The sequence below is a fragment of the Tripterygium wilfordii genome, chromosome 23, assembly GCF_013401445.1.
Source record: "Tripterygium wilfordii isolate XIE 37 chromosome 23, ASM1340144v1, whole genome shotgun sequence".
Classification (NCBI taxonomy): Eukaryota; Viridiplantae; Streptophyta; class Magnoliopsida; order Celastrales; family Celastraceae; genus Tripterygium; species Tripterygium wilfordii.
Genome location: NC_052254.1, coordinates 1,787,746 through 1,808,117, shown reverse-complemented (window position 1 = coordinate 1,808,117; position 20,372 = coordinate 1,787,746). Strand labels below are relative to the sequence as shown.

General features: G+C 36.4%; 4 protein-coding genes and 1 long non-coding RNA gene across 5 annotated transcripts; 3 read left to right on the top strand and 2 right to left on the bottom strand.

The window, feature by feature from the left end:
- Window positions 1-231: 231 nt before the first annotated feature.
- LOC119993725 (cytochrome P450 97B2, chloroplastic) lies at window positions 232-6,644 on the bottom strand. Its single transcript, XM_038840944.1, has 14 exons — window positions 6,307-6,644; window positions 5,607-5,787; window positions 5,211-5,318; window positions 4,979-5,063; window positions 4,140-4,378; window positions 3,560-3,733; window positions 2,517-2,564; window positions 2,328-2,387; window positions 2,087-2,173; window positions 1,845-1,933; window positions 1,394-1,485; window positions 1,033-1,094; window positions 779-928; window positions 232-681 (listed from the first exon to the last, which is right to left on the bottom strand). Exons 1-14 carry the CDS (start codon window positions 6,450-6,452, stop codon window positions 436-438), a joined length of 1,767 nt encoding a protein of 588 aa, XP_038696872.1. The 5' UTR covers window positions 6,453-6,644; the 3' UTR covers window positions 232-435.
- Window positions 6,645-6,653: 9 nt separating this feature from the next.
- Window positions 6,654-7,494, bottom strand: LOC119993726. The gene is made up of 2 exons (XR_005466565.1): window positions 7,087-7,494; window positions 6,654-7,007 (listed from the first exon to the last, which is right to left on the bottom strand). It is a non-coding gene; the product is annotated as an uncharacterized LOC119993726 (long non-coding RNA).
- Window positions 7,495-8,649: 1,155 nt separating this feature from the next.
- Window positions 8,650-9,861, top strand: LOC119993066 (VQ motif-containing protein 22-like). The gene has a single exon (XM_038839976.1). The coding sequence runs from the start codon at window positions 8,924-8,926 to the stop codon at window positions 9,548-9,550; it is 627 nt and encodes a 208-aa protein (XP_038695904.1). The 5' UTR covers window positions 8,650-8,923; the 3' UTR covers window positions 9,551-9,861.
- Window positions 9,862-12,145: 2,284 nt separating this feature from the next.
- Window positions 12,146-13,476, top strand: LOC119993479 (heavy metal-associated isoprenylated plant protein 8-like). The gene is made up of 3 exons (XM_038840636.1): window positions 12,146-12,239; window positions 12,486-12,667; window positions 13,102-13,476. The coding sequence occupies exons 1-3, from the start codon at window positions 12,146-12,148 to the stop codon at window positions 13,474-13,476; spliced, it is 651 nt and encodes a 216-aa protein (XP_038696564.1).
- A 1,869-nt stretch (window positions 13,477-15,345) lies between these two features.
- On the top strand, window positions 15,346-19,571 carry LOC119993064 (choline-phosphate cytidylyltransferase 2-like). The gene is made up of 8 exons (XM_038839975.1): window positions 15,346-15,652; window positions 16,066-16,179; window positions 16,370-16,465; window positions 16,790-16,832; window positions 17,040-17,195; window positions 17,321-17,401; window positions 18,830-18,940; window positions 19,107-19,571. The coding sequence occupies exons 1-8, from the start codon at window positions 15,504-15,506 to the stop codon at window positions 19,299-19,301; spliced, it is 945 nt and encodes a 314-aa protein (XP_038695903.1). The 5' UTR covers window positions 15,346-15,503; the 3' UTR covers window positions 19,302-19,571.
- Window positions 19,572-20,372: the final 801 nt, after the last annotated feature.

Genomic DNA, 20,372 nt, shown 5'->3' with positions numbered 1-20,372 from the left:
TGCCAACTCAAGCTCCCGCAAAGAAAATATTTAGGGTTTATGTCAATAGCAAAATTGACATGTTTTGTTCATTGCAATTCTTGCAAAGGATCAATGGTAGAAAGTTTTTGAAAGGTCATAGACCAAAATATATATGCATTCTTACTATGTTTTTTCTAATAATATCTCAAAACTTCTTGGGTGTCTTACTCGGTGTATGTAAGGAGGAGAACTGCACGGCCCAAAGGCCTTATGCAGGCCCAACTCGTACACTCAAATATTGGGCCAGTTTTTGCAGCCCGTATGGTCGCCAAGCCCACTTCGTTGATAGATAAAAAGGATTGATTGAACAAGACAGGAGTAATGAATTTACAATATTCCTACACATTCTGTATCATCAATCAAACATTGCTTCCCTCTCTTATTATCAGCAGTTAGACCTGTAATGACAAAATTTCAAGCTGCTACTGGGTTCTGCTCGCCGAGATCAGATCGCGGCCTTACTTTACACCACAATCCATTCTTAGTATGAATCGTTGCCCCGGTCACTAATTCGACAGATTCTGGAGATCCTTTCAGTTCCACATCATATTTCTGCAACAACATAGTTAATGCCACAGTTGATTCCATGAGAGCAAATTGATCTCCAATGCACTTTCTTGGGCCTCCGCCAAAGGGTAAGAAGGCAAAATCTGCTATAATCTGATAACGACACACGCAGTTAGTACTAAGCACAAACAAGATATGAATATGATACTTCAAACCAATTGCAGAAAGTATATACTAGATAGTAAGAAACCTCGTTCGGATACAATGCTCCAGGGCTTCGAGATGGATCAAAACCGGACCATCCTTCAATACCTTCACCTTCCCTTCGCACTAAAAACCTTTCTGGCTCAAACTCATTGGGACGATCCCAGAAGTAAGGAGATCTATGGAGGTTATATACCTGTATTTTATGTACAAATCATTAAGGAGTAATGTCCAAATGTAACGAAACAAATATCAAGAGAACCAACAAGGAATAAAGGCATATTAAAGGCTACAACTCACAGAAATGAATATATCAGTCCCTGCTGGAATTGAATAACCGTCTTTGTTACCTTTGTAACCTCCTGCACAAAGAAGTCCAAGGTTAACCCGAATGTCCCCAAGTATCAATCCAACACATAGTAAGGAGCGTGGAATACAAGTACAACAAATCGGGTGCGCCACTAACAACATACAAAGCAAAACTTCAAGCACAAAATATACCTTGTGGAACACATCTGTTCACACATATGCATTATCCATGATTGATAACTGCATGGCTGTGACTAGTCACTAAGAATGTTGGTTTTGGAAGATTACACTGAAAGCTTAATAACTCAAGAACCAGTAGGATTTAATTCCCAAGATATTTTAATAGGGATACCTGGTAGATTATCTGATTTGAGGGCACGTCTAATGAGCAGAGGAGGCTGAGGATACAAACGAAGAGACTCTACAGCAATAAGTCTTATGTACCTGAAAGCAAGGAACAAAATGCATATGAATCAGCATCAATACCAATTACCATGAGAATATGTATCATCACTCATTAAACAATAAATTATGGCAAAAATGAACTACCCAAAATTCACAAGTATTTTCTGCTTGTTGAAGATCCCTTTGTATTAAAAACTGAACGTTGACAAGAAAATCCACTGTTTCTCGTAACAACATTGCTATTGATGTTTGTAAGCAAACAGAAAGCTTCCACTGTGCCTACACCGCTTTCTTTTCCCTTACTTTGCTTCAGCTTATCGTGTTTCTATTTCTGAATTTAATAACGTGGCTACCAGTACGTACACAAGTTTATAGGAGTAAGTGACACGAAGACCTACTCCAATTTTTTAAGTGATTCAAAAGTTGGCCTCTCCTGACCCAGCACTGAATCGATCTCTGCTTGTGCTTTCTTCATTTTGGAGGGATTCTGCACTTTTTTTGCAAATTATACATATCAGTATGGACACAGGACTACTGGAAACAGGAAATATCTACTTGAAGAGGAATACATGGAAAAACACAAATAGCTGCCATTTGATCATGAAAGTTGTATTCAAATGTTGATAGCAAAGACCCAAACCTGAGCGAGAAGAAAAACAGCCCAAGTAAGGACAGCGGCTGTTGTCTCATGGCCAGCAATAAGCATTGTCATCAGGTCATCCCTTAGCTATTGAAAAAAACCGTAAATCCTTGTAAGTATTGTAATATGAAATCATATCTTACTGGTGAAAACTACAAAGAATCATCTAAGAGTGATGAATTTCAGTAAATCCTATATACTATAAATAAAAATATAAAACAACAAAAAAGAAACATTTTACCTGACCGTCATCAACATCAGCTCCCCGCATATCAACTAAAAAGCGCAAAAGACTTGCATCCTGAAAGCTTTAAAGTTACAAATTAAAACTTGATGGACTTTCCACAGCTTCAGTATTATGAAAACCAATCATCACAACCAGTTAGCAAGTGGTTGGGAAATCTTCTTGTCAGAAGAAGCAGTTTCATACCTTCAGATTCAAGTAGTCCCTCTGCTGCAGTTTCTCAACATCAGTTTCCTGCCATAGAAGTTGAAATGAATTTGTGTATATTAGTCCTTATATATTAACTGAATCTCGTAGATACTATAAGAAACTAAGTTAGTTGGACAGCACCCAGCAATTCCATGCATTATATAACAATATATTTGGAAAAGTGTTTCAATTATATGGGCAATAGTTTGGTGATATGGGGGTAAAAAAATTCAATTCTGCATTTTACAACTCGTATTGCATTGTAAACTCATCCAAATTACTGGTACTCATTTGATTTGCAATATAGCCAAAACGATTTTTAATACCTGATACAGGCTTAACACAAAGTGAGATCAATACATGCATAATTCATGCCCATAATCACTTGCATTGGTAAATCTGTCATTTGGGTTTCATGGTTGATTTCCATTTTCACCAACCAATCAGAAATTACTCGCTGCCTTAGTGCCTTTACACATGTGCACACAATAACACCACAATTAGTTTGCACTCTCACCAATTTGAGTGATTATATCATCAGTTTTATACTTTTGCATCTTCATATTGAGGGAACAATCAGGAATCCCTCTTGTTGCTGACTATGAGTGGGTTGCCATGATTCTCCATGGCCAGAAGAGTTGGAACCTTTAATTTTCACTGCTACCAAAGGCTCACTCCCTTCTTCTTTCCTTTTCCCCATCCTTTTCAATTTTCCTTGAAAGCCCACAGTCAATATCCTCTTACCCAAGAACATACTAAAGACTGGTATCTAGTGATTATACTCTATTGTTGTCCAGACCAAGAGATTCTAGCTTCATGATATACAACTTTCAGATGTAATGAAAATATAACAGACGTCATTTTCTCCACATCCAATGGTAACAAACTTTTTGAGCTCAGAACCAAACGACCAAATCGAAAGTTGAAGGAAGTCAAAATTTCAAATATTCGTCAAGCAGATCATAGATAAAACATCAATCTCTTTTTCTCAAACACATTCTACGTTCACATCCATCTTGCAGCTTATATATTTTCCTCACCTGTCTTGTCTCTTTTGCATTTCTGATGAGCCCATCAAGACAGTCATTGATAACTTTAAGGTCTTTCTGGAATTTCCGTTGCCTTGGTACTATCCACTTTGCCAACGGAATTTTCCAATAAGGAATGTAGAAAGTTGACCTATGCTCCGCTTCAAAAAGAGTACCATACACTGCCTACAAACATATTCCAAAAAGAGTGAATCATGAATTTTTACCATTTAATAAGCTCGTACTAAGAGTGAACAATTGTAATGTTAAATTATTGCTGAAATATGAAGATGACAATATGCAATGAAATAAACACCATTCTGAGTTCCAGTAGCTCCCATTTCCCTGTTGCTAAAGTCATAGAAGCAAGGGGCAATAGCATCTTTTAAATTCACATGTTCCCCTCACACTGAATCATCCCCTTCACAAACAAAAGCAAGTAAACTATGATTTTTCATTAGAAAACCATTTAAACTATACTCTGTGTTACACATACAGTACCAAATAAAATAGCAGATCGTCAAAACAAATAGGAGAATGAAAAATTGCAGCATTCAAAAATCATGACAGAATTTCCTTCAAACATACAAACCTTTATCACAGGAGACTCTTTTGTAACAGAACCAAAGTCATAGTTGAAGACACCAAGCCCAATAATGTCAAGAGCCAAATTTGAAAACTCCGCTTCAAGATCCAACTCAATTGCCATTTCCCCATGCAAGTCGTTGGCCTCTAGTAACTTCTCAAACTTCAAAATTGATCTTTGTGAGCAGTCCGTAAATACTTTAACCATAACTTCCAAGTATAAGGCATGGAACGCAGGAGCAATTACTGCATATTATTTTGAAACAAATCATAAGAAGCTTCAACAACTAATAGTCACAGAAATTTTCATGCCAAATAATATTACTTAAGTTTGATTGCATCAAAAATATCCCAAGCAAGTACAGCAACTATGCAGTGCCATATACAACCTAGATCCAATAGATATAGCACAATGTACTTAAATCCAATAGATATAGCAAAATGTACTTAGATCCAATAGATATAGGCATATAGCACAATGTCCACGCTAGAGGGTTGTGGCTATACAAACTTTGCACCCTTGCACTATACGCATTGAACAATGGTCCACTGAGCTCAGACCTGGAATTGTATAAATGCCAGATCCAGTAGGAAAAGGTAACACAACAAATTTAGGAGCGAAAAGAGAGCGCCTATGGGCTCCTACTTCCTAGAAAGTTTCACGGAAAAATAAATCAATTTTCAACTCCATACTATGATCCTCTAATCATAGTGCTCTTATTTGGGCTGCACAGAGCAATATATTATAGATTGCTTTCTCCAAGAAAACAATGCACTGACCATTTGCCATTAGGACTTAGGAGAAGAGCAAATGGAAATATAAATTTCATAATGTAAGACGCTAACCTCTCCTTCTTTGCTTCCATGTGTCAAGATCAGCAGGTATAAGTCCTTTCCCCATTATTGGCTCCAGAATATCAGCAAGGATTCCCTAATTAAAAAATCAGCAGACTTGACATGAACTTTTAGCCACCGTTATGAAGGTGGAATGCGATATGATATAATATCAAGTCAACCATGTTTCTCCATACGAAAATACAGATAACTCGGAAGTAAATATCATGTATAAGATTTGTACCTTGTCAAAAGAAAATGAATTTTCGCGGAGGATATGCCTTGCAACAATAGGGTCGGATACAACAACAAATGATTTCGGTCCAAAAGCAAGTTTATAGACAGAGCCATGCTGCCAAATCAAATAGCTATCAGAAATAAGAATAAGTGATAGAACCAAAGCACAACAAACAAAAGGAACACAAACTGCCACAAAAGCTAACAGCATAAATCTTAGAAACGGGAACTGATGGATTTCACTCAAATATCAATCAATATAAGCAATCCAACTTCATCTGAAACCTTTTGGCAGTCAATCAATAGCCAATACGAGTACCACAACCAGTAACAACTGAATTTGGTAGATGATCAGCATTCACATTCATATATTGAGATAAAAATTTGTGAATAGAACAAGTACCTCTAGGAACCAATCATACAGTGAGAAGAAGAGGGGCCGACCAATCAAATCAGTGACGGCACCTTCTGCGATAGGCATAGAGCCTAGACTCCCCCCACTTAACAAATTGGTAAGAAAGTTGCTAGCATTGTCTAAAAGATTCCTTTTTGTTTTCTGCTCCTTTGTACTAGTTGATTGGCATCTACATTATCGTCATTCGTACATAAACAACAAATGCAATAAGATTAACAAATCTGTCAATACCACACTAAAAGAAGAAATCTTATTTCCTACAATAAAATAGGGGGTGAAATATAAAACCAAAATTGATAGATGAACACGACCGGAAAAAAAAAAGAAAGATTATTCTAAAGTTAAGAATAGAAAAATACTCAGTTTTTATCCAATACAAGCAGTGAAAGATTCACTTCAACTGCCAAAGCATATTTAGTTATAAAGTAAGCAAAAAATGCAAAAGATTTCAACTCCTGCTCTCCCAGGTTTAAACTTTAACCAAACAGAATATTAAAGTAACAATTACTTTCTGATATAAAACCCATTAATCAACTAAGCTAGTAACCTATAGAATCAAACACCATATCTTCTTCTTTCCCCGTAATTTGAATTCTTCATCACCAAACACACACTACGAGAAATTCTCTTTCTTTTTCTTTCAAAAAAGAGAACAAAAATCATAAGAAATTGGAATCAAGAAAACCACCTGATAAGAGAAGACCCTTTTGGCTTGGAGCAGAGATGATGGGTCCTCGACGATGAAGAACCCATAAACCCAAATTCACTTCTCTGGACATAACCGCCATTAGCGACAATTGAGGAGAGCTGTAAGAGCGGAGTGACAGTGGCCATTCGCGATTACTTCCAGCCAGCCACAATAAAGCATTAGCGTCCAATGCAACCGCTCACCAAATATCGGGTATTTGTGGTCTCACCGCAAACCGACCACACCCAGACCCAACACAGATTGAGGAAGTGCAGATAGTGTTTTTCCCACTTTGTATAAGATTAACAACAATCTTTGTTCTGGCTTTTATTTAATAAAATTGTCCCTTAATAAAATTGTTTTTTATCGGATGCTCCCAAAGTATAATAAACTTCGTTTTATGGTATGCTCTCGAGTGTTTGGGTAGGATTATTTGCACTCATAAATTATTAAGTGCACCCCATTTCTCGTCAAAAAATGCATTCTTAAAACACTTCATTTGTCCTTATCATTTTCAGCCCAAACCTCCTCTACCATGAAACCCAAAAACTTCAGCCTTCAAAGCTTCAATCGTCTTAACTCTATAGAGACTAGCATCGGAGACTGAGTCACCAGAGAGAAGAAGGGGCGTAACTTCTTTGTCAGTGGCAATAGGTCAGAACTATTTCTATGAACTTGTTCTCTTTGGCTGCCTTTCTTTTCTGCCAATCAAAAAATTCAGGATCAAGCGGACGTTTCTACTCCACTACTAGAATGGCACTAATGAAATGATGACTTTACCTTAATAAAGACCTTCCTGGTAATGCCAACTACGAGCTAAGCAAGGTAGTCTCCCTAACTCTGCAATTTCTGATTCGATCAAAGATCCTTTTACTGGTATTGATTGGAGTGTTGTGGAATAACTAAGTCACTTGCTTTAGCTGTTGTAAGATCCCTTGCAGAAAATGATCAAGAAGAAGAGAGAAGAAGGTGCTGTCATGGCAGAGTTGGGATTTAGGGTTTGAGATGGGGTGTCGTTTGTGTTTTTACTCCAAATTGAAAAAATGAGTGTACAACGGAATGTTATATTTTTAATTGTGGTGCACTAAGATTTGGGTTTACTTAGTTATTTTTGGGATGCATATAGTGTTAATCGATTGTTTTTGTTCAATTGGGGTCGGAGTCATCGGAATTTATGAGGTTCAAAACTAAAATTGTCTTTAGAAATGATTTCAGCTTAAATCATTGAAATTTGTGCATTTAAACAGTTGGTTTATGATGTCAGTTAGGTTTTTAGTCTACACCACAAGATGCGTCCTATGGATCCAACTGTTTCGATTTACAATTTTCAACTAGAATCATTCCAGCGTCCCCTATCCCATATAAGGGGTAGAATTGGCGTCATGTTAAGAGGGGCTATGAGGATGTGCTCAGGAGACATCTCCAACATTTACGTCAATAAGATCAATTAGGAGTGCTTGATACTCGGAGCTCTCTAATAACAAATAAAGTGCAAGAGTTTATAATCATTTACCTGTAGCACGAGAGGTAAATGATTATGCATTGATGAGGCGTCTCAGTCTTGCCAATATGCTTTTCTCCTCCGTTATCGTGCCCTATTTGTTAAGATTTGAACTCGTTTTTGTTGTTCTAATGGAAACATAAGCTCTATATGTTTCATATAGTATGAAGAATGTCCAAAATGCTTATAATAATTTTCTTTCTTACTATGATGCGATGGACCTAACATAAACATCTTTCTTCCCCATTTTATTTTGTTATTCCAATTGATGACTATATGAACATACCAAGAAAGAAAATCGTGGGTTTTTTTTTTCTCTATAAATTTATACACTCATGACCAAAAAGTCATGAGTCTAAGCCTTATCTAAATTTACTCAAAAAATATTATAAGTTTGACCAAATGCACTAATTATTAAAGTTTGATTAAACTTACTTTATAAGAATTATGAATCGCAAAAATAAAGTAACTCAAAAATACATTTATTTTTATAAGTTATAAGTATGGCATGTTTGGTACGGCATTTTTGATTTTTTTTTTTTTTTTAATATGAATTTTATCGTGTGCACTGAATATACTCATGAGTCTATATAATCATCATTTGAATAAATATATGAAAATTTTATGTACGGACTCGGTTGAAATTGAATATTATTTTTTGTTTTTTTAAATTGAGTTAATTTTTATTTTTTATCTTATACTTTGATTTAAAAAAAAAAAAGGGAGTACATAGCACTTTCCTCTAACCAGGAAGAATCATCAACAAGTGGAAAAGATCACGTACCACCAAGTCACCAAACAAGTCATTGATGTTGTCATGAGGTCAAAAATTTCTGTGTACGCTGATCTGATAACCCGAGTCTGCCACACGGGCTGAAACTACTCATTCACTTGGTTGCTTCCAGGAAACAAACCAATGCACCATCAACCATACAAACCCCGTCAACATATCTTCCACAGCCCCACTCAAAACGACACGACCCAAACCTCATTTCATCCCCATGTGCCATCTTAATTAATCAACGGCCAGGATCTTCCCAAAGTTTGACTTTGACCGACTCATACCCACTATAAATACCTCGACACTAAGACCATTTTTCCCTTCAAACACTCACCATGTCTAACAATCCCAACGATTGGGTCCAGTTTTACCCAAAGAGCATCCCTCATGCCACAACAGCCGTGACAACCACCGCCACCACCACCACCACCACCACCACTTCGAACCAATTCAGCAGCTCTAGCTCTGGCGGATTTGGTCCCAACTTGAGCCTAGAAGGCCGCGTGTCCAAGCCCATTCGGAGACGGTCCCGGGCCTCTAGACGGACCCCAACCACTTTACTCAACACGGACGCTTCGAATTTCCGGGCCATGGTGCAGCAATTCACCGGCGGTTCAACAGCGCCTTTCGGGTCCGCAGTCCAACACCCTGGTGTACATAACATCGATTTTGAGCTCGGCCCACGAAGTCAAGCCCAAGCCCATGTTAATGACGCTCCTCCAAATCCGATGATGGCACCTTACCATATGCAGTATCAACTACAACAATTTCAGCGAAACCAACCGCAATTTATGTTCTCCGGCAATCAGGACGACGTGTTTTATCAAAGAATTGGGAATCCTCAGCCGGATACGCCGGTTTCCGAGGCATTTGTGGTGGAGGAGGTTACCTCTGCTGCGGCTGCTACTAGGCCGCCTTATTATTCTTCAAATGAGAACAGAAGCAACACTTTCTTGTATTGAGATCTGAGAGGGACGTAAGAGGGAATAAAGCAAGTCAGTTACGAGAAGTGGTTCGATTGACAATCGATTAGGTTAAACATATGTATGTTCAAAGTTTGATTTCAATGTAAAATATATTTCTCGACATTTTAAAAAAAAAATTATGTAAATTATGTAATTCCACAAGCCAATGTTGGATGGATTAGAGATTTTTTTTTTCCTGTTTTTGGGGTTGACTCACATTTTGTTGTTGACCTGAGGGGTCAATTCTTAGATTGTTTTCAAAAGCCATGTGTTTTGTTAATTAATTGATTTGGGAATTTCTTTAGCTACAATGTGTGTCGAGCCATTTATGTTGAAAGTAATCAATATATTTAGTGATCGTGTTAAGATAAAATGTCCCACAATGAAAAGTTGCGACAAAACTTGATGTTTTATAAGTCAAAATCTAACACCTCTCAATTATAGATGACACTTTTACGGATAAAACCGTGCAGTTTTCAAGACTTAAAACGAACAATATCTCTATAAGATGCTTGAGTTGAATTTTCATTACAACTCCGATTACCTAAAGAGTTATATACTTATATCATAATAAACTCATTCAAATATCTTACACCATTGTCAAGACTATCTAAACCTAATTAAAGATATCTTACAAGCTGAGAATCCGATGAAATTTTTGCTTAAATGTTATGGTTTATAGTTCAATGAGCAATTTAATGGTATTTAGATAGTATAATATAGAAACGAGGTTTATATATATTGTAATGTTATTTTAACAACAAACAACCGACATATAATTTAGAATTAAAGGTTCACTCATCTTTTATTTTTAATTTAATCACTAAAATGCCATAGTCGTGGTTATTAAGTGGAGGAAAATGTGTTTTTTTCCCAATCTATTTAGCTAGTCATTTGAATTGTATGGAAAAATGCACATAATATTTATACGTGTGTGTGATGTATGATTGAGTTAGACATATATGTATTCAATATTCGATTTGAATATGAAAAACATATTTGTCGGTATTTGAAAAAGAATGTAGTAATTATAGTTGTCTGAATAGTTGGTGAGTCTAGCATTTTGAACATTCATAGAAAGGGATTGATTTGAGTCTGATTGGGAAGAGGGGGTGAATGTGAGCGAACCATGGGTCCCACATTGTGCATGGTGCATCACATAAAAAAAAGACAGGAGAAATTACACTTCAAAAAAGTCAAATATGCCCTAATTAATGCTTATTTATTTGAATTACTATTGATTCTCTAGGATTTGCATCATTCCCTCTTTATTTGGATTATAGTAACAACATCATTAGCAATCTTAAATTTTCAACCATGTTACAGTAGATATATATAATGTCAAACACGTGGAATTTATTATATATTTTGATTTAGGATAAATAAAGTTCATGCCCGTATGTGCTACTAGTGGACCATAATTAAACATTTGGGTGATCGTTTAGTTGGTGAATCTCTTTGGGATTAAATGGTATGAATTCGGAAAGGCTTGAATTCGATTTGCACTAGGAGCAATACCTTTGTGGTCACACGCTGGTCTTTGACCCAATTTATCATATTGTTAGAAGGGGAAATTCTGTGCATATGAGTCTGATGATACAAGTTTAAGCCTATATAAAATGTTTAAAGGGTAAACTTATATAATATCATTCTCGGTTTAAAAAAAAAAGTTGGCAATGGTTGATCTCGACCAATAAATTGAAAGCAACCTTACGTATATTTTGGCCTAACATACATTTTCTAATGTACTCTCACTACTAATATGTTTGTGCGCGTTTGTGGATGCCTATAGGCGATAGCCGTCCATGTGATGGGCCGGGCTGAGCCAATTCAAAGAGTGACTCCACAAAATCGCCTTGCGTTGGCCCACTTCCTGCACTTTGCGGTAATTGGGCTCAGAGCATTGAACTGGATGGGGGATGAGCCCAAATTGGTAGTGTCCAAGAACTAACATATATAGTTCTGCCCCCTATTTTAACAATCTTAATTGGCCTCCTGTCAAATTTAATTCAAATCCTGTAATTGGATTCTGATCAATTCTAGCATCAACAAATAGCAATACAGGAAAGGAAGAATTCCAAGAATCACTAACATTGAGGATTGGTAGGTTACAAAATGCACTCTCTCACATAATTGTGAGGGCATTTTCTGGGTCTAAGTACTTCGGAGACGGCTCAAAAGAACAAATCCGTGCGAGTCTTTGACGTAGAGCGGATAATATGAATATGATATGTTTGAGATGTATTTTCTAACAAAAACAATAATTTTAATTTCTCCTCCAGTATCAGTATTTTTCAAAATCTGATTAATTCATTAAGCTTGATGAGGTAAATTGATAAGAACCTGATGGGAAGATTATCCTTATGTAACCACACAACACAATTAATTTTGTCTTAAATTCATTTTTATCAACTTAAGTACTCATATTAATATATATACCTCATCTTAATATGTTCAACAGTGCAATTAGTTGTCTTAAAAAGTGTTATAACTACCACATCAAGTGGAAGAACCGGTGATATTCAGCAAAACATTACAAGTTCTCCATGAAAGTCCTGCAATTTTAACCAACACCAAGTCGATTGATCCAAGATGTCGAATGAGGGTAAAAATGTATTGTTGAAAGCTCTGATTCATTGTGAAGGATGTGTCAACAAAATCTCTTCTTGCTTGAAAGGAATTGAAGGTAATTACAATTAATCATCTTGGTTGCTTGCTTTTCTTTTCTTTCTTTTTTTTGGGTTTTCGCCCAACTTACTCTGTAACCAGGTAAAAACTTCTGTGCATGCGCGCCTTAAGACCCGAGTTTATACCCATATTGGATGTCCAAAAGATAAGCTTGTATGGTGTCATGCTCAATTAAAAAAAGTTGCTTAATTTTCCTTTGTTTCTTCATTTTATTTGATTTTTATATGAATATGGCTTTATATAGGTATTGAAGAAGTTCAAATTGACAGAGAGAATGATAGAGTGACAGTGAAAGGGAAAAGGGTTGATCCACAGAGAATCCTAGAGAGAATGAAAAGGAAATATAGCAGAAATGTTGAACTTCTCTCACCAAAACCAAATCATCCTGCTCCTGTCAATAAAGAGCCACAAAAGAAACAAGATCAGGCATGTTATTTGATATATTATTGTTCTATTTGATCAATTTAGCACTTTATTGACGGCAATCTTACCGATCCCAGTGTTTTTCTTTTATCCCAATTATCCAAAATACTGAGCAGTAACACTACTCGTCCCAGCAACCGAGATCTCTGTTGCTGAGGTGTGTGCCTATAATTTAAGGTGTTGTGTAGCCCACACATATGCACTTTAAATCATATCCACACACCCAATTGTTGGGACAAATATCGTTTTTGAATGTTGAAATGGACGCATTACGCATATAATTTTACATAGATCTTGTGGGACTCACGATGTCACACAGATCATATGCGTTCATCTTAACATTTAAGATAGTTAGGACAAAAAACACTAGAATATTTAGTATTTTTGCTTTATTTATTATTATTTTTGATTTTTTTTTATTGATTCTGGTTGTGTAGATTCAAATAAAGACTTCAGTATTCAAAATGTCAATGCACTGTGAAGGGTGTGTGAATGACATTAAGAGAAACATAGAGGCAGTGCAGGGAATCCTTAGTGTGGAACCAGACAGGGAAAAGTCTTTGGTGACTGTGAAGGGAGTATTTGATCCACCAAAACTTGCCAAAACAATGTCCAAGAGGTTTGGAAAACATGTGGAGATTTTGAAGCAAGAACAACCAGAGAAAGGAAAAGACAACAACAAAGGTGCCATGGATGGTGGTAGTAGTACTAATATTACTATGTTCCATTATCCTCCTCAGTACTCCAATGGTTGCATCTATCCTCCTATGACTTTTAGTGATGAGAATGTATTCTCTTGTTCACTTATGTAAACATATATGTTTTGAGTCTAATAGTGAATTTCCGGTAGATCACGTTGTGGGCTTTGACCCAACTTGCCCTGTCATTAGGTATGAAAGTTTTGTGATCGCGGGCTTGGCAGTGTGAGTTTAGGCCCACATATCCAAAGGGCAAACCGTATGGACTCGAGAGTTTAGAGTTCGATTTTCACTGAGAGCAATATGCTTATGGTCAGGTGGGAAACTTCTGTATGCGCTGACCTGACAACCCGAGTTTAGGTCCATATCGAATGTTCAAATGACAAGTTTGTATGGTGTCGTTCTTGGTTTTAAAAAAAAAGGGTTAACTTGTATGATGCCCATAAAAATATTTTAATTACGTGAGACAATTCAACATATATATTAAGCTGTTTGGGAGTGCTGTGAGATGAGGTGAGGTACTGTGAGGTAAAAAGCTGTGATGCTGTGAGGTGAGTTTTGCTGATAAGCATTTGGCGTGTCACAAAAAACTGTGGTGCTGTGATGTACGGTGCACGAACGCAGTGCAAACACACTGCCAAACAGATATAATTATATTAAGTGTTAACAAAATATCAATAGCTTAGACTAATTCAAAGAGAAGCAATTAATTTTTTTACTTACTTTCTTTTTAACTCCTATCATTTAAATGTGATTTATGAGAGTACATAACTATGTGGTTTATGATTATATTAATATTGATTTCAATTTGGTGATAGATGTAATTTAACATGGGAGGTTATAAATTGTATTTATTTGGTGGTTTATCATTTTAATTTCAATGAAGAAGCCTCTAGTGATGATACACTTGTTAATAAGAAAAGGAATATGATTCTCAAAATGTATTGTCAATTTATCATTTGAATTTCAATGAAGAAGCCTCTAGTGATGATACATTTGTTAATAAAATTAATTGGACATTTGGACCTACCCTACCAAATGAGGCTCCACAAGGTATGAATATGAGGATGCTATTCCATATATATACACGTGTGGTCCAACACATCAACAACACCAAAACATAATTAATAGAATCCCACCATACAAACTGAAAAGAAAAAAAAAGAAAAAGAATCCCCACTCCCACACGGTTTGTCTCATGATATTATTTCACATCTCAATATTGATTTGTTCCCCAATAGTACACTTGCATATGTAGTTGTATTCTTTTTTCCACACACAAAAAAAAAAAAAATCTTGGCTTGATTGATCAAAATACCTTTATTTTTTTTTGAAGGATTTACATGTTTGCTTTATTTTTTGAGCTTGCTTTAAATAAGATTAAGCTGGCATGAGTCATTTGTGAAACTAGGGCTAAATGTTAAGAATGACTAAGTTGAATAATTTTAGCTAATGATCTTCTATTCTTCTTGGCCAATGATAAAAATGTATGCTAGTCATGTTTTCCCACTAAAGTTTAATCTTTCATTGATTTGCCACACACAGGTAGGGGTGAAAAAAAATCGGTTTCAAGTTGGACAACAACTCGTGATTACGAAATATATACATGTCCGGATCAAACCCGGATTAGTTTAAATCTGGACAAGTAAACTTGACAATAACCTAATCTAGATTAGGGTTTGGACAAGATTTATATGTTTAGACATGAACTCGATTTTAAACCAGATAAGAATTTTGTGTTTGCACTCGAATTTCGAATATATAACTTATATTCGAACAAATTAAATCATCTACAGAAGACAAAGTTTTGTCACCCCTACACACAAGACAGATGAGTTTACCCGCGCCTAAAAAAGAGAGTTGCTGCCGGTCTCATCTAAAAAAATGAATATTTGTCACAAATTATTTGACCACCGCCTACGTGCGTGACTGCGTGTTGAGAACGTGTGCGTGGGTGTGCCGATATATATAAATGCGTGAGCGTGATTTACTCGGTGGGCGGCACAAATAACGGAGACAGTCAGAGAGAGCAAATAAAAAGTTGAAAAAAAATAGCGTAAGCAGCGCATCTTGATCTTCGTATGTAAAACAGGATACCAGCGACTCTTTGACATTTCTTTGTGTTGATTTGCGTGTTTCGAATGGACGACAATCACAATTCTACTCCTCACCATTCGAACTCCAATTCCGATTCGGCGCCGTCTGATCGGCCGGTACGTGTCTACGCCGATGGGATCTACGATCTCTTCCATTTCGGTCACGCTCGCTCCCTCGAGCAAGCCAAGAAATCGTATGATTCCTCTTCTCTGTCTCTTCCACCCTTGTTTCTGTATGGAATTACTGTTTCTGGAATCTTGATCTGAAAATAGTTCGCGAGTCTCTCTTTTGTTCCAATTTTTGTATTGTTTTAATCCCTCTCACAAGCTCGTGATTGAGAATTTCATTTATCCTCCTTGTGTGCGTGCTTCTCATTCTGGTAATTCTATTGTGCTTTACAATTCAACCAAGTTTCTCGCGTATTTTTTTATGTATATTTGTTTAGAATTACAATCTTCGAATTTTTCTGTACCCCTGTCAATAGCTATTTACTTTGAAATCTACTTTTTCATTGTTGTAGTGCTTCTTGTTTGGTTGAATATAATTTCTAGGATTTAGTGGACATACGTAGTTTATCACTAATGCATGATCGAATTGAAAATTCAGGTTCCCCAGCACCTACCTACTGGTTGGATGTTGCAATGATGAAACCACTCACAAGTTCAAAGGTAAAACTGTAATGACGGAATCTGATCGGTATGAGTCTCTTCGCCATTGCAGGTAGGGCTGCTCTCACTTATGTAATCCTCATCAATTTTCATTTGTGACTCTGCAAACAAGTTAAATCTGGATGTGCATTATTTTGTATTTTTCTCTTAAAGAACAATCACCCCTCACTAAGGCCAAAATGTGGATTGTGTGTCATCAAGAGCTTTATGAATCCATTCTTTAATATTTCTCATTTCCACAGGTGGGTGGATGAAGTCATTCCGGATGCACCTTGGGTGATTAATCAAGAATTTCTTGACAAGCACAAGATCGACTTTGTAGCCCACGATGCTCTTCCGTAAGGATATCAAGTTAAATTTTACTTGTACATTTTACCAGTCATGATGCTACGAGAAAATAAGTGCATTGAAAGTTTGGGACAGTGAGCAAGCTGCTCTCCTTTCTTCCTGTTTCTCTTTTTATTGACTTCTTTTCGCGTTTGAATTTTGAAAGCAAAATTTGTATTATAAATCATGTATTGTGCAGAAATGTGGGTATATTTATTTTGACATTCTGCAATTGCTCTGCTTTATTGTACTAAATTTCATTTCTAATGCTTACTTGGGTAACTTAACCATTCAGGCATATCATTTGAGTTTTTCTTTGCATGTAATTTATGCAGCTATGCGGATGCTAGTGGAGCTGGGAACGATGTCTACGAATTTGTATGTTTTGAGAGTCAGTTCTATTTTCTTTTTCTTTCTTTTGGTGGGCAAGCTTTCGGGCGATGTTTAAATCTTTGACCTCGTGATCAGAGGACAGGGCGCTACCATCTCAACTCAGACAGCACCTCGTTCTTGAGTAACAGTTTTTAAGTGTCTATACATTCATTTCTTTAATGTATAACCATGCTGAGTGGACATCTATTTCAGGTGAAAAAAGCTGGAAAGTTTAAGGAAACAAAAAGAACTGAAGGAATATCTACGTCTGACATTATTATGAGGATTGTAAAAGATTATAACCAGTATGTAATGCGCAACTTGGATCGGGGGTATACAAGAAAAGAGCTCAATCTTAGCTATGTGAAGGTATGGATAAATCTAGCCCAGATCTGTCTGGTCATTTTTCTATAGGTATTGGTTCGTAGTTGGTTCTTTATTAGATTATTTGGGGGGTAAGTTACCATTTATGATTTTGTCCTACCTGTAAATAGGAAAAGCGATTGAGGGTGAATATGAGGTTGAAAAAACTACAAGAGAAAGTGAAGGAACAACAAGAAAAAGTTGGCGAGAAGGTATTTATAGTTCTATGTTGTAAATATTTAGCTTTTAGAACGTTTACTTCTTTTTCCATTACTTTGTTATGTCAAATTTGCAGTTACAGTTTAGTGCCTTCCAATGCTAAAAGCCAGGATTGTTCTTTTTGCAATGTTATGAGTGCCAACTATGCATATTTTCTAGCATTGAGTTATTACCTGTTTTCCTTTGTTCTCCTCTTTCCATCCTAGTGCCCTTTAAGCATCAAACTAAAGTCCATGAAATCATTATGGACGAATTCAACTTGTTAACTATATATATTAGGAATTCTGGTAGAATGGTCATTGATTGTAGGTTGTGGTCACTATAACAGAGAGTATGAAGTTACTGTTTCCCAGGTTGTGTTTATGCACACAGAGAAACACTGCCACATTCGTTTTTTAGGCTTTTGCTTGCCCTCTTACTATGTTGGTTTCCCCTATGTTGTTGCAAGCTTGTGGGTACGAAGGAATTATTGGACTATCAGATATCATCGACGTAGCGATTTTTTTAGTTTCTTGTTGAATCAGATTGTACTTCTTTGGTAAGGGATACTACTTTATTTGATTTTGATTGAAAATTAAGAAGATTCGGTAGATGGTATCAAAGAAAAGATTGATTTCAGCAACACGATGCTTCTTCATGGTTGTAGATGGTATTATTTGCTTGAATGGAGAAAGAAGAATCTTAGATGGGCTTTATAATCAAACTAACACTGTATGACTTCCTTCCATTGGTTAAAGTTTAGATTGGAGAGAATTTTGATAAGATGGCAATTATTTTTGTTCTTTGGTCTAGGGAGAATTTTTTTTTCCTTTTTTAAAGGCGACTGACATTTCTAGAATGAATAGCTATTAGAAGAGTATAAACACTATGAGACCAATAGATTGCTGGAGAGTCTGGTATGACATTTTGCTTGGGGAAGGAAATAGAAAGATGTAGAGTTTCATCTAGCGTCATATTTTCCTGCCATTACATACCTTTTTGTCTTGTTTTTCTCCCAATAGGCATATCAAGGGAGGATTGTGCACTTTGATGCATGATTATTCTTTTTAACTTACTGTGAGCTCTGGATTTTGTCGAAAGGTTCTTTCTTCTGATAGATTATTAGATCTGTTATTATGGATGAACGTGCAAATGTGCTAACAGTTTGCTGCGTGTTTTGTTTATTATTCCGAACTAGTTGAATGATTATCTATCTATCACTGGACTACTTGGGCTGGTCCAAGTCAGCTCTGCTGGACTGGCTATCTTTAGAATATGATCCAGTGGAGCATTAACCTTATGTAACTTTTGTTAGTTCTGTGTTGATGGAGATTATTGGTGTAATTATCTTAATTTCTCATTTCAGATCCCAATTCTTATTCTATTTACTTTCCAATTTTTCGTATTTTCATGTGTTTTAGTCACCTGTTCTTTCATTTTAGATTCAAATTGTTGCAAAAACTGCTGGTATGCATCGTAACGAGTGGGTGGAAAATGCTGATCGATGGGTTGTTGGATTTCTTGCGCTGTTCGAAGAAGGATGCCATAATTTGGTGAGCCTCTATACGTGTAACATTGACACATACCTGTGTCTGCAATTCTGCATACTACATGCACATGGGATTATTTCTGAATATAAGTAGAGTGGAACCCTGCTATTTGTTTGTGCATTTTCTTAGTTACCATTTGCACATTTACTAGTAATGTGGGGTGTTCCAGGGCACAGCCATGAGGGACCGGATTCTAGAGAGGTTGAGGTCAACAGAACTGTTACAAAATGGCAAGGAGGACGATGATGAGGATGAATATTATTACGATGATGATGATTATTACGATGATGATGATGATGATGATGAAGAATATTATGACGACGACGAGTACTATAGCGAGAGAGATGAAAAACAAAAGAAGTAGATCTTCCTTTTGCATGCCTGAATGGCTGAATCTGGTTGGATATGTAGCAAAATGTGCTTGTTTTAGTGTTTTTTTTGTGCGGGGTTGCTGTAAAGTTGCTATACAACAGCTGCGGGACGTGGAAATGATGTTGAAAACTGTAACATTCGTATGCAAGATAAATGTTGTTGGGTCGTTTTGGATTTGCTAGGGAAAAAGCACAGCTTCCTGCTCCTGTGGTCTGTATTTTTATCTAGTTATCAAAATGTGGTTTTAAATATTTTTTGATTATGAAAGCTGTTGGCAACTTACATGGATCAAGAATCTCAAGACTCCATAACCAGGACCCAATATGCCACCCATAAAGCAAAACATTTATGGATAGCCAAGTTGGTCATCGGAAGATAAGGTTCATTTCGTTCATTTCAACTCTGTCGTCAAAATAGAATAATTTTGTTTAAAATCAGACATGGCACTCCCGCATTGCCATGCGAGATTCTGGTTGTCATGTGTCACTTTCCGGTGACCGGATGATCTATCGTGAGAAGGATTTCAATGGTGAGTAACCGAGTTGAGAAATTTGAAAATTTGGTGACTGAATTGAAATGAGCCCTATTTTTTGGTGAACAACAGCACTATTTACTCAAACGCAAAACACAATAATTGAAACATGTTGCTATCATACCAAATCCAAAAGGCAAGATTACGGAGCTAATTGCGAATACTAAATCTCTGAAGCAAAAGCAGAGATCACAATTCACTTTCCCATCAAAACAATGACAACATAGACTAAATAACAACAAATTAAGTAGCATCTATCAAAATGATACGGGCTTCGTATTTGCTTGAAGGGTAAATCTTGATATCTTAAAAAATCTATGGAGTATAAAGGAATATTCCGTTTTAAAAAATCTTGATATAAAGGTGGTGTGATGTGACACACCTCCCAAACCATTGGATTCAAATTATAGATTTTACAATTTTAAACGAATTACGGAGCTCCCAGATCGATGGTGGTGGAGTTTTATGTGAGGGTATTTGGCTATTTCTTCAACCTAAATTTGGATTCTCACTCAAAGAAGTTGGAATTTT

Bases quoted from the DNA above. Each gene is read 5' to 3' on its own strand.
- LOC119993725 (XM_038840944.1), bottom strand. From the start codon at position 6,452: ATGGCCACTGTCACTCCGCTCTTACAGCTCTCCTCAATTGTCGCTAAT. The intron at 2,388-2,516 runs GTATGAAACTGC...TAAAGCTTTCAG, and splicing joins GGGACTACTTGAATCTGAAG to GATGCAAGTCTTTTGCGCTT. The intron at 1,934-2,086 runs GTTTGGGTCTTT...AAAAAAGTGCAG, and splicing joins CTGTTTTTCTTCTCGCTCAG to AATCCCTCCAAAATGAAGAA.
- LOC119993066 (XM_038839976.1), top strand. From the start codon at position 8,924: ATGTCTAACAATCCCAACGATTGGGTCCAGTTTTACCCAAAGAGCATC.
- LOC119993479 (XM_038840636.1), top strand. From the start codon at position 12,146: ATGTCGAATGAGGGTAAAAATGTATTGTTGAAAGCTCTGATTCATTGT. The intron at 12,240-12,485 runs GTAATTACAATT...GGCTTTATATAG, and splicing joins TTGCTTGAAAGGAATTGAAG to GTATTGAAGAAGTTCAAATT. The intron at 12,668-13,101 runs GCATGTTATTTG...CTGGTTGTGTAG, and splicing joins CACAAAAGAAACAAGATCAG to ATTCAAATAAAGACTTCAGT.
- LOC119993064 (XM_038839975.1), top strand. From the start codon at position 15,504: ATGGACGACAATCACAATTCTACTCCTCACCATTCGAACTCCAATTCC. The intron at 16,180-16,369 runs GTAGGGCTGCTC...TCATTTCCACAG, and splicing joins GAGTCTCTTCGCCATTGCAG to GTGGGTGGATGAAGTCATTC. The intron at 17,402-18,829 runs GTATTTATAGTT...CTTTCATTTTAG, and splicing joins AAGAAAAAGTTGGCGAGAAG to ATTCAAATTGTTGCAAAAAC.